Source organism: Saccostrea echinata, unplaced genomic scaffold (assembly GCF_033153115.1).
Source record: "Saccostrea echinata isolate AGI-Se365-2 ecotype Australia unplaced genomic scaffold, CSIRO_AGI_Sech_v1 ptg000033l, whole genome shotgun sequence".
NCBI classification, from domain to species: Eukaryota; Metazoa; Mollusca; class Bivalvia; order Ostreida; family Ostreidae; genus Saccostrea; species Saccostrea echinata.
The window spans coordinates 25,607,300-25,621,052 of record NW_026889782.1 but is presented as its reverse complement, the minus strand read 5'-3'; the positions used below and the strand labels follow the sequence as shown (position 1 = coordinate 25,621,052).

Here is a 13,753-nt window from a genome sequence, read left to right as displayed (position 1 = left end):
ACACTACCCCAGGATGCTTCCACATAAGTTTCAGATTTTCTGGCCCAGTGGTTCTTGAGAAGAAGATTTTTAAAGATTTTTCTTACATATTTCAATGTAAAACTTGGATTCCCTATTGTGGCCCCGCCCTACCCCCAGGGGTCATGATTTTAACAATTTAAAATCTACACTATCCCAGGATGCTTCCACATAAGTTTCAGCTTTTTTGGCCCAGTGGTTCTTGAGAAGAAGATTTTTTAATGACCCCACCCTATTTTTGTCTTTTCTTGATTATCTCCCCTTGTAAGGGAACTTGGCCCTTTATTTTAACAATTTAAACTCCCCTTCACCCAAGGATACTTTGTACCAACTTTGGTTAAAATTGGCCCAGTGGTTCTTGAGAAGAAGTTGAAAATGTGAAAAGTTTACAGACGGACGGACGGACGGACGGACGACGGACAATGGGTGATCAGAAAAGCTCACTTGAGCTTTCAGCTCAGGTGAGCTAAAAACGTTTTGTATAAATTAAATGCAAGGGGAGATTAAGGATTTATTTTTAACTCCTGTTTTAATGCCCTGTAGTTATTGATAATCTCAGCACTTCTTTGCAGACACCCATTACAGAGGACGATTTGCGAGATTTTTCCTCTACATATCTAACGAAACTTATCGACATCACGGCAAGCTTTGTTATCACTCGCTAAAGGAGATACCGGGATACCCGACCCCCGTCATGACTCTGAAGTGTAACACGTGGGGAAGATACGTCATCATTTACAAGGAAAGAAATACGGAACTCATATATCCGCCATTTTAGTCAGACATAGCATCTTAGAATTGTGTGAGGTTGAAGTTTATGGTATTTATTTTTTTTTATTTTTATGGTACATGTGTACATTTTCTTATTTGGGATTTATTGCTGCATAAGTAAGGGAAGTTGACGATTGAAAAGTTTAAGTCATCGCGTTTATCATAAAGCTTAGTTGTTAGATTACCATTAACGTCTTTTTCTAATAAAATATCCAAATATGAAACAGATGTGTCAGATTATGTGGTATCTTTTATTTCAAACTCACCTGGATATATCGTATCGACATTAGAATTGAAATAACCATTGTTAATTGACAATACGTCGTCGATATATCTAAATGTCGAGAGAGAGGTAACAGCAAGTGTTTTCTTCTTTTCACGTATAAGATTTTGAACAAATTCTGCTTCATATGTTACCATTACTGTCTTTTTTTTGGAAAAAAAATCCAAGTATGAAACTAATGTGTCAGACTCTGTGTATCTTTAATTTCAAGCTCACTTTGATATATCGTGTCGACATATGAATAGAAATAAATATTATTAATTGAAAATACGTCGTCAATAAATGTCGAGTTGTAAGCTTCCGAACAATATTATCGATAATAAAATATCATAAAGGTATAATGAAATCTTCATAGATTGAAAAAAAAAGATTTTGATGACAATTGTCAACAAAGCATGCTTTTGTAACAATTGCTGAAGATGGAAATTTCAAATCATCTCTTTAGTGAACGTACTTCATGTATGTATACCGTTGTAATTCTGTTTAGACAACGGTTCTAAATCAATAGTTTATACCACATCCTCCCCCCAAATTTCACAAAAGTTAACTCAAGGACAAATTTCATAATAAAAAAATGCAAAATAGGTAGAATTGAAGAAAAATTAATTGGATTATTTATTTTAAACAGTATGATTATTGTGTTCTTTGTTCTAAATGTCACAAAGGGAAACAAGGTTAAACATTGCATTGCATTGCATTGCAGACCCAAGTTGCTAATAACGCCACTTAAAAAAATAACGGTTTTTATAGGCTATGTAAAGATGTAAGGAAAATTTGGATTTTGATTATCGGTCAAAACTTCTTGTGGTTAAAAAAACAAATCTGTCTTGGATTGCCAAAAAAAAAACCAAAGTACAAACGTAATGATGTTAACAGCTTGAAAAATTACAAGGGGACTATAACAAGTTATAAGTTATAAAGAGAATTATCAAATAAATTTGACAGTGTAAAAGTTATAAAATAGGTCAAGAACTGAAAGAGTAATTTCTTTTTGAAAGAAATCAAAGTTCAGATGCACTCTAGTGTTCTTGATAATTCCTAACACACCTGACCTCATAATGTCTTTATTAGTGTACTTACAACCAAAAGAAATGCATTTTGGAAAGGCCTATTTAATAGTATAAACATTTTTAAATTCCTTTTGAAAACTATTTTTTGAAAATATTTTTTTAAAAATAAATAAATATCTTTTAAAAATTTCAAAAGTCAGGTGCACATCTAAAACTCACATTGTTTAATTGCTGGAAATTTCAAGCATCTATCTTGAGTAGTTTTGTTTAAGTATGACTATCAAAAACTGCTGCAGAACGTTGAAAATACGACTTTATGACACCGGAAGCGAAACCATCAAAATATGAAGAAAAAAATGTCTCCGGGGAGCATTGTCTCCTATCATTTCTGAAAGTTTAATTAAAATCCACCGAACCTTTACTGAGATACCGGAAAAACGAAGAAAAAGAAACAGTACGTTAATAGAAGGGTCTTCCGTCTTCAACGGAAGACCGTAATGAAACCCTGCATTTAGTTAAGTGGAAGGCGACTGAACGTCTACTGAAAGGTGACTGAAAAGCAAAGTTCTGCCTTTCAGTCACCTTTTTAGAACTTTTAGGAAAAAAATGCAGTTGACCGAATGATAAAGGATCTTCCTATAAGACAAGGTCAACCATTTTAAATATGAAAAGATGGAATTTATACGCACCAAACTCTTGTCTTTTCCTTTGAAATATATGAATGGACTATTTAAGAAAGCTAGAGCAGGTTCATATATGCTTTCATTCTTCAATTGCAGAATACACACTAGTGTTTGTGATTATGAAAGTTGTCCAGCACAGGCTCTTTCAGCATGTGTGTCAGAAGATAATTTAGACTTAACCCATCGGTTTAAATTTTCCATCAAAGGAGTAGATGCTGTGAATATAAGCAAAATTCTTTATCATAAAAGTCAGTCACACAAATGAGTTAAGTCTAATTATAGGCATTTTTATGCGAATAAACTAATTGAAGTTCCTTAGGACTATATCCATTATACATAGGAAGTTAAAATACTCATTGTCTAATTCATACTTGGTACATACGACATGATATACCAGTACACATTATGACGTCATATTATGAAGTCATTGTTCTTTACTACACAAGATTATAAAGGATATCAACAAAAATTCTTCGGAACAAGGGCATGCTCTATTGTATTTCACTGACACAAGGTTATTTAGAAGCAAACTATCCCAAGGTGTGCTGATATTGCTGCACAAATATCAACAGCTCAGTTGTTTAATTACTATTTGTAAAGTTTTTAAGTTGAATTAGGGTAAAAAATGTACAGTCCGGTATAAGTTTCTTCAAATTCCGATCAAATGATAAGATACCTAGGATTTGTGCAGCAGTTTTAATAATCTTTAGAATATTCTTCATAGCATTATACATTTTTTATGCAAAATTAAAGAGGGTAATCCCTTGCGCCGAAGCTGTTTTGTTGATGTGTTGTATTACCTTAAGTAGGTAAGATCAGCGACGTCATAATATGACATCATAATGTGTACCTGCTATAACATATCATGGGTACTATGTATGCATAAGAAAATAAATTGAAACTTTCTCTGAAAAATAATATACTTCTAATGCGTTTTTATTAGCTCATTTGCATAGAAACGCCCATACCTAGCCTTAACTTACATGCGTTGCATTCCACAATATTTCAAGTTGAAATCATACGGATATTCCCAAACTTTTGCTTCAAAACTTTTCCTTTACAAACATTGCAGTGCCTAGATATTGAATATCTAAACAAAACAATCAATCAATCGTGGTCTTGCTCTTCTCCTCAATTACAGCCCAGTTGTACATGTCATTACTGGTGGTGTCAACATTGTTGATAATATAGACCTAAATGCGGTTTATAGAATCTGACGGTCAACAAGAAATATGATTTTCCGACTTACCAAGCTAAAATAAATAATCAATAATTAATTATAAGTGCTTCAAACAATCCATCGTAGTAGTTGTTTAGTCTGTCTTCAATGCAATTATCGGTCTACAACCATTTCCTACATAGAAGTCGCGTCATCAAGCTAACTTTCATTAACCAGTGTGTACAGGAGAACAGAAAGTGCGATGCTAATGACTATTACACAAAAATTATTTTCCAATCTTTATTGAATTTAAATTCTTTACATTAAAGCTATTATCCAATCAAAGAATCACTTGATGATCTTGTAGTTTTCGTCTCATCTAAAAAGAAAAAATTTCGTTCGAGTTTGTTGTACATTTAAGTGTGTATCACCACTTTATATATACAAAGACTGGATACCTGGGCATGGTTTGGTGTTGCATGTCTCAGCCTGTAAGCGCTGACCAGGACAATCCATTCCCCCTTGTAATGGCGGTGGGTTGTTACATTCTCTCATCCTCATATGAAATCCACCACCACACGTCATGTCACATGGACGAAAGTCACTCCACTGACCCCAATTTCCATCAACTGAAATGGATTACAATGAATAAAATATTTTATTCCGTATACTTTTTTTTCAATCATTATTCCTTATATACGAGATAGATATCCTAGCATAGTTTGAATTAGAATATAACATATGAAATATAGTGAGCTTTATCTTAAACTACTTCCTCTTTTAAACAAAAAAAAAATAATACTAATAATCAAGTGATATATAGCAAGGACACTCGTAACTATTTATCTAAAGATTTTGGTTTTTCGTGTTTTATAATAACACATTAATGAAAGAGAGAAACCTGGACAGGTCCTGAGGTTACAAATTTTACTCTCCTTTGAATTTCCTGAACATTGTTGACCTCCAAAGCCAGGAGATGGGCTTGAACAAGTCCGAGATCTAGTTTGGACACCTTGGCCACAACTACTACTACACTGACTGACATTTGACCATGATGACCATCCTCCATCAACTAGTACATGAGAGAAACACATGTACATGTAAATCAGCACAATTTTCACCAGTAATAAACTGGTTTAATCAAAAGAATTTTCACAAATTTGTATCTGGGTACTATGTAGTGTTTCAGTTGCATACCTGGGCAGTGAAGCATATTACAGCCCGTTGGTTGTACTGAGTCTCCGTAGCATGGAAGACCGCCATTTGCAGGGGCAGGATTGGAGCAGTCTCTGAATCTCACTTTCCAACCTCCACCACATGATTTGTCACAAGTACTATAACTTCCCCACGTACTCCATGTCCCATTTACTGCAAAAGAAACATGCCAGCATATCAGAACAATGCTTTTGTTTAAGAAAAATATAGTAAGAAAATACCGAGATTAAAAATTACTCTAACCGTTAAGAAAGCAGGTTATCTGGGGGAAAACAATTTATATTTGCATGATTTATTTGTAATTTACATAATTTATAATTATGAAACCTGGACATTCTCTTAAATTGCATTGTCTGATTTCGGTTGAAATTCCAGAGCAGTTAAGACCGCCATGATTTGGAGCTGGATTGGAACAGGTGCGCTTTCTCATCTGAATACCAGGTCCACAACTAACGCTACACTTATCAAAGACTGACCATGTTGACCATTCTCCATTTACAGCTAAGATTCAATGCATCTTTAATTATTTCACATGTTCCAATGATTTTTTATTATTATTATTATAGCACCTTTATCTTCTATTTAATTACCTGAGATGATTATGTCTGTGTTTCATTTAATATACTCAGACGTTCTTTAAGCATAATTTTTATTTTTAAAAAGCATATCAGGACAGATTTATTTCATTGTTCTTTTGAAAAAGTACATGTAGATGTTTATACATTGATCCAACAGATTTAGTCAAAAGTTCATATTCAATATTGAAATATAAAAATAACGAACGGACATCAACCTCAAAATCCATTTTAAAAAAAATTACAAATTGGGAGCAGAGGAAACACAGGTCTCTAAAAACAACAAAGGTGGAATCAGGTGCCATTTAGAAGTAAGCATCCCTTGTCGACCGGTCACACCCGTCATATGCTCATTGTCATGATCAGACAAACGGAAAATCCGTAGAATTTACATGATCTTACTTCAAACTTCGTCTAAAATCTAATTTCAAAATCCGTATGTCTTATTTTCTTACCTTTGAATGAAATTAGGATTATTCAATATAATAGCAGAGATAGACATTCACATTCCCGTCCTTCCCTGTCAGTGTTTACAGGTAGAATTTCTTTTCTTTAGTGTGAATGACAGAGACTGGTGCATGTTTAAAATTTGGGATTTTGTTGCTTTAACGTCCCTTGCAATTTCCACTCATATGATATGTCAACAGATAGTCAGATAACAGTGACGTGCTGTATCTATACTTATACTAAGCACTCGGGGCCATTGAGCATTAAAAGGCATTGATCGTGGCAAACCTACCTACACATCCAAAAAAACCCGTGAATTTCAATTCTAATGCAGTGACTTGGCGAAGGAAAGGTCACTTCTTATGCTAGATGTCTTAGATTTGACGCTGCTTCGGGAACGAGAATCAAACCAATTCCTCTCGACTCCGAAGCAAACATCTACCACAAGGCTACAATGATGGGTTTTATATATGATTTACTCAAAATATTATGTTGACATTAGCAAGTAAGGATGTTCTACAAAAACTGTTCTGAAATACGGGGGAAGATTGAAATTCTCATGGAATATGTTGTACACGTGTAATATTTTGCTTGTTCAAGGCATTTTTCATGTGTTTTTGGATACGATGAGGTTAATCATATGTAGCGCTGTTGAGCGGTTAACGGCTATAATTATTCCATCATTAAGTAAATTGTAAAACAAAATTCCTCTGTTTGTATCCCTCCTCATACAGGTTGGAAATATAACGATCAAGTAAGTTTATAAACAATTTATTTACAGGGCCAGGTGTCCCTTAAACACAACACAAGTCATAAAAATAATCCATAACCTTTTGACATATTGTCACTTAAAAGAGTTAAAAAAAACTATCCCAATTTATTATATACCCGCTGGCTGATCATCATAAGGAACATAACTTTTAAAACAAAAGAATTATGTAATTAAATAACCGATGCTCGCGAGGAGCATCAAATAGATATCTAAAAATAATTATAAAACCAAATAATTGACTATTAGCATTTTTTTTAATATTTCCTACGCAAAACTAATTTTTAATACCGTTAAACTAAATCACTACAACCACCCTCCCCCGCTTAACTCTTGACTCCATTCAAAAAATAAAACCAATATACATTACAAAAAAAACTTCAAAAGAAAACAAATTAATGATAAAAGGTACATTCGAACGTCAAATTATGATCTATTTACATTGACTGACATGGTTCCTTTTTGCACAAATAACTAAAGTATCCCAACGTGAAACGAATGTTGCCTTCTTTAAAGTGTTTTAGAATTTTTTCAATATTTCTGAAGGAACACTTTCACAATCAATGTCACTAGGCTTTAGATCTTCCGAATATACGACATGCGTGTAACTATGTACATCGCTTACTTCGTTCATTCCGTTGAGGTATGTTCTTTGTTCTGTTTATTAACAAATTCCTACAATTATTGTTACAGTTCGTATAAATGTCCCTACTGTCGGAGTCTCGGAACTCCAAATGTCTCCCTCCATCTGTACCTTGTATGCCTTGACGATTAGTTCTTTTTCATTGTCACTGGCTACAACCAAGCGCTCATCTTTAATCTTGAAGTCCAAAATGTGGTCAGCTTAATCAAAATCCTGCGTATTCACTAATATTATTTCTAAATCCTTCAATAAATTGTCAGATTGTGCAGTCTTGTGGAGTCTGTTCCATGTGAATTGTGTCGTCCTCATTTTATGAAATGTCTTCACTCAGTACAGTGACAAAAAACGCTTCTTCGAGGATGAGAAGTCTCCGTTAACTTTTTTGTGAGTCCTTTCCATTTCCTGTTTTACACTAATTTCACAAAGTTTGTATAGTCTCTAGGTCTAAGGTCTAAGGAGAACTTGTTGATAAAAGTTGCACTTCAACAATTTCAACAATGGTGGTTAAACAAAGATCTGCAAATATCGCACGAAAATCCCATCTAATCTTGTAGAAATCTCAACGGTTGTTAAACTACTCGTCCAAATCGGGTAGCCTTTGTAACTGAAGTTTAAGGACTATCCTTTGACCCTTGCTCTTGTTTAACGTAATTTGATTGGCTGTTGGCAGGTGACTGTTCTGCTCCTGTAGCACTGGTCAAATAGGTGACTGGCGGTGACTTCCATCGAGAACGCTCAGACCTCGAAACCATAAACTGAGAGCAGAAGTAAGTCAACATTTTGATTCTGAATATCTGTAGTTTTTTCACATATGTTCTTAAAGCTTCGCAGATATGTCCGATGTTTTCTACGATGTTTTCAAATTCCTTCAAATGATGTAAATTTTGTTTCCTTTCCAATATTACGTCTGTTCTCAGTTTAAGGTCATAGAGCCTGGTCTCTCGCTCAGCTGAAATGCGTCGGTAGTGAAAATCTGGCGTCTCGCTACTTGTATATTCAAATTCGTCAGACTTGGGTGCTAATTGCTCGCATCCTTTGTACGGTTTAAGGTTATCGGCATAAACAAAAACTGGTTTGAATTGTTTTGAATGTCTTTTTTTGATAAAGTACATCACTCAACCGATTTTCTATTGTCTACGGGCCTTCCTATTCCCTGGTTAATTTAAATTTACACGTAGTTCCTTTATGTACTTTTGTTTGATTTGGCCTCACTAATAACCAAATTTCACATTCTAAACGAAATATAATTTTTGTATTTGAAAAAGTTTTCTTACATATTCCTCTTGCGAATTCGTGAATTTCAAACAATTGTTTTCAATTTCAAAAAAAAAAAAAAAAACTTTGTCGGCTGATGCAGTTTATAGATAAGGAAAAATAGGTCATAAACACACTTTCTTTTGCCAAAATGACAATATTTGACATACGCAGCACTGTTAAGGCGTACTTCGAAGAAATCAACAGAATATAAACGTGCATAAATACATACCTTTTTAAACTGAATTTATTTTTGTAAAGGTACTGTATTATCTTATGACTTTAACATTCTTTGAAATAACATTGTTTACCCCGCTCTGTACTGAATTTGGTTTGGTCACGTTATTTGATAGTCACGTGATAAATGCATGTAATGTGTACTGTATGTAGGTCACAAACAAATTTCAATATCGCAAGGGCATACCCGAGTTAAAATTAAAAATTAAAGTAATAGATTGTTTCTACATAACTTGTAGTTTATGGAAAGTCCTGCTGCTTTACATAGAATTCGCATTTTATTAGTTTAAATTTCAAGTTATTTGGCTAATGTCGAAATTTGTGTGACCTTTACCAAGTATTTTATGTATTTATTAAGTTATGCTATCGATTTCAGGAAAGCAGCAGCACTTTTCAAGTTAAGGAATACGTCCGTTATGTGTATTCAAAAAATGGTCAAGATCTATTAAGTGTATGCCCTTGCGAAAAGGCGATTTAATGAAGCACCTCGGCGTGAAACATACACACCTTGTAGACAAAAACACGGTAGAATTAATTCAATACATTCTCTCGATAGTTTTTAAATAATGGCACTAAACAAACGTTTCAGATTTGTATTAATGGTCTACCTAAGATTTGCAAATAATATTCCGTTTAATGATAAAATGCATTTTTCTCTGTGAAAAAATTACTTGATCCGCCTCTCACTGCACATAAAATGCGTCAAACTTTACCATGATGACGTCATGTCGACAAGTGCATTGCTATCAAAGACTTGTTTATATCTTGCTGTGTGGGATTTACATTAACTAGCGACAAAAATGAATGCAGTGTTAAGTTTTGATGTAGTTCATTACTCGTTTGCAGTTTAGATTCGCAAATTATTTCATTTTCTGTTATTGTGAGGAATTGCTATATTTGTGTGATGTCAAAGTAATCTTTTCCCGTATAAATTAGGCCCCGCCCCCTTTATGCAGCCTTAACAGAGCTGCGTACATAAATATCTAAAAGTTATATAATTACATATATTTTGATTTATAGAATTTGAAAATGAAAATTAGTTGGAAAATATTATTCTTTTTCTGGTAATTCTATAGTATGCTTTTGAAATAAATTTATAAATCCTTAAAATTAAATAGTTCTGTTCGTTAATATTATACATTTATTGAATGGGTTCGAGGGCAATATGTGTTTTGTCGGACATAAGAACCAAACTGTTTGCCAAAGGCCGTTAGGCCGAAGACAAACAGTTTGGTTAGAGCGATCGACAAAACGATTTTGCTCTCGAACCCAGTCGATAAATGTTTTGTTATACCTTTTATTTATTTATTAATTATTTTTTATATAAGTATCTTTTGCTGGCTTCCATACTAACGAATACAAACAAGATTTAGCTGGTCCCGCCCACAGTGTGATGTAAGCGGTCCAATATCTCGTCCACAGGTCCAAGATCTCTCTCTGCGGTCAAACATCGATTTTTTTTATGACGGCTCAGTAAAACACTAGAAATGTTAGACTTTTTTTAAGCATAGATTTATATAGGTACTAGTTTCGAAAGGTATAACAATGTAAGTTATTTTGTGTTAAGGTTAACAATATCATATTTGGATTTTCCTCTAAGAACATTACGCTAAGACTCTTAAGGTATTTAATTTAGTGTGGAAGTCGTCTACCAAAGGAAAAGGAAAAAATCTGCTCTACTAAAAGGAGAGTCAAACTAATGACTCATTTGCATAATGATAAAGGCGTCTTGGCGACTTTTTATTCTTATTTTCAAATAACATCAGTAAACTACACATATGTAAATAGTCGAATCCTGCCCAAGTTATATCGTCTAGGGGTTTTACAACACAATAATTTAATCACGGAGACATTCATTGCACCGCATTTATTTTTAGCATGCCTTTAGACCACCTTGAGATTGCACATAATTTTGTGTAAACGCAGATAAAGACTGTCCTGAATGTATTCATTGACTTGTACTGAAAATTTAAATGCTAACAGATGGATAAACAAGCAGACTGACAAAAGACTAGTTTTAACAAAAAATCATGTTTGTTTTTCTGTTTTCCAATATATATATATATATATATATATATATATATATATATATATATATATATATATATATATATATAATATATATATATAATATATATATATATAATATATATATATATATATATATATATATATATATATATATATATATATATATATATATATATTATTCTAAGGTGGACAATAATATACTGACACAGACTATATTGTATTTTTTGATCATCTGTGCTGAGCCCTTTATCTAAACCTAATCATTCTTCTTTAATGTTTCAATCTCTTCATTGCTCGATTGGATACATGTATTGCACAGAAATGAAATTGCATACACTGATACATCAACGTTGTTACCTTTGTTACAATGGTCTCCTTAGCCACGAACATATGTAAATGTCATGTATAAAACTATATTTCAGTTTCAATAAATCAAAATAGATACCGGAACATTTCTCGAGATTGCAGGAACGTGTTTCTTCGAGTTTTGAAATTGAATAAGAACAACATCCCTTACAACTCCTCTTTCTCGTCCTCAAACCAGAACCACATGTATGACTGCAACATGACCACTCACTCCAAGGCGCCAACGTTTTCGTGTTGTATGATGTTTCAGTGGCTAAAATTAAGCAAGTTTCTCCATTTAAATTAGTATATATTTTTATATAAGGAATATTTCTCATTGTTTTATTTTTACATTTACCATAAAAATGATTTTGTATATACTGTCTTTTCAAACGTAAGGATTTATTTAAAAAGTATACAATTTCGTACAGCAAAAAAAATCGAAAAATTCAAATAAAATTAAACCTAACAATCTAAAAAGTAAAAAGGTTCTTTTACAAACCTTATTTTAACTACATTCTTCATTACAAAGAGAAATGGTGTATATTCCTATTTGGAAAAAACATTGTGTATCATAATTAGAGATCATTTACTTACGGCAGTCACAAACTGGTATACCATTAGAACGATAAGTACAAAAGCATCCGTCTCCACAACACCAAGTGCTTGAGCATATTTCATCATATTTTACGTAAACTGTCCACACAACAGCTGTTTTCGAAATATATGCACATTTACTAGTTTCAAAGCACACATACATACATATACCCTCTCACACACACGCAAATTATATATATATATATATATATATATATATATATATATATATATATATATATATATATATATATATATATATATATATATATATATACTTTCACAAACATCTTCCCCGAAGCGAGATATGGTTCCGAACTATTATATTATGTGGTTATTCTAAGGTAAAATTGATAACTAATACCTCCCAGGGAGATTTAAATTTATTTAATGCAATGTGATTACTTAAACAATTGTCGACCGATTCATATACAATGCGTAGACCTGAGTATCAAATTCCAAATTAGATTCAATATTAAAGCGTCCAAATTATTACAATTTTGTTCCAAAGAACGCTCCTTTTTAAACTTCTACCAGCGTTCAAATTTTAAGACGTTACCTAAACAACGGCAACCATCTTGGAAATTTTAAGCCAAAGAAATCTAAGGAGACAGTTATAAATCTATATTCTTTAGCACAAATTTTACAGTATGAAATCATATTTAACTAAAAATCTCCCCTGGTTGAGATGGTAAAAATGCTAAAGCACTTTACCTGAGGCCAAAAAAAAAAATCTTTCAATGTTTCTCAGAGCCTTTCTCAACATTTACGTACTCCTATCAATCATTACATACTACATGCAGTGTATGTAGCAGGGAAAATCACAAAATTTGCATAAAATTTTCATTCAGTATAAAATGTATATTCAAAATTATGCCTAACTAGAACTGTCCAAAATGGACAAATACTCCCACTGGATTTTTCAGAGAAGGTGCCAAGTCACTCACACTAGTATTGGTGTTCAAAATTTGTTTAAACATTTAAAGTTACAATTTACTAATAATTGATCATTATATATTTTAAATAAATGAAACTAAGGCGTAGCCTAATAAAACATCAATACTAATAATAACATTGTTTTTTATTACAATGTAAAAAAAACTACAATTTTTCAAGTATTTCTCTATTGGAAAGTATGGATGCATTATTTATCCATATTTTCTACAGTGACTAAAGGTCAACATCATGACACACTCTCAGGTCTTCGTTGTGTGAAGTGGAATCTTCCAACATCCCAACATTACTCACCATAAGAAAAATACAGAAGGGACACGAATTATGAACTTTTTCTGTAAGTGTCTGTAAACTTGCACAAATGTCCTTGGGTCAAAGTCATGTCACACCCTCAGGTCATAAGCAATCTTTGTGTAAAATAGGAACCTACCAAATTTATCCATAAGAAAGATATGGACCGGACACAAATTATGAACTTTTCTTTCAGTGACCTTGGGTCGTGATCATGACGCACCCTTAGGGCATGAACAATCTTTGTGTGAAGTAGTAGATTCTAAAGTTCCTCCGACGGACAGACTATATAACCCCCCAAACTTCGTTTGCGGGGACTATAATAATGAATCTGATAAAATGATGCGTACTTTCAAAAATGATGCTTACTATCTTATCTCATAAGACTAGGAAATCATTAATGAGATTCGGCACTTGCCTTCACTTAATACATATATGTTCACAATATTCTCAGCCTAGATAATTAAAATG

General features: G+C 32.9%; 1 protein-coding gene across 1 annotated transcript; it reads right to left on the bottom strand.

The window, feature by feature from the left end:
- Positions 1–4,256: 4,256 nt before the first annotated feature.
- On the bottom strand, positions 4,257–12,129 carry LOC133199179 (coadhesin-like). Its single transcript, XM_061335033.1, has 7 exons — positions 12,038–12,129; positions 11,541–11,714; positions 5,467–5,640; positions 5,122–5,292; positions 4,826–4,996; positions 4,383–4,553; positions 4,257–4,303 (listed from the first exon to the last, which is right to left on the bottom strand). The coding sequence occupies exons 3-7, from the start codon at positions 5,567–5,569 to the stop codon at positions 4,257–4,259; spliced, it is 663 nt and encodes a 220-aa protein (XP_061191017.1). The 5' UTR covers positions 5,570–5,640; positions 11,541–11,714; positions 12,038–12,129.
- Positions 12,130–13,753: the final 1,624 nt, after the last annotated feature.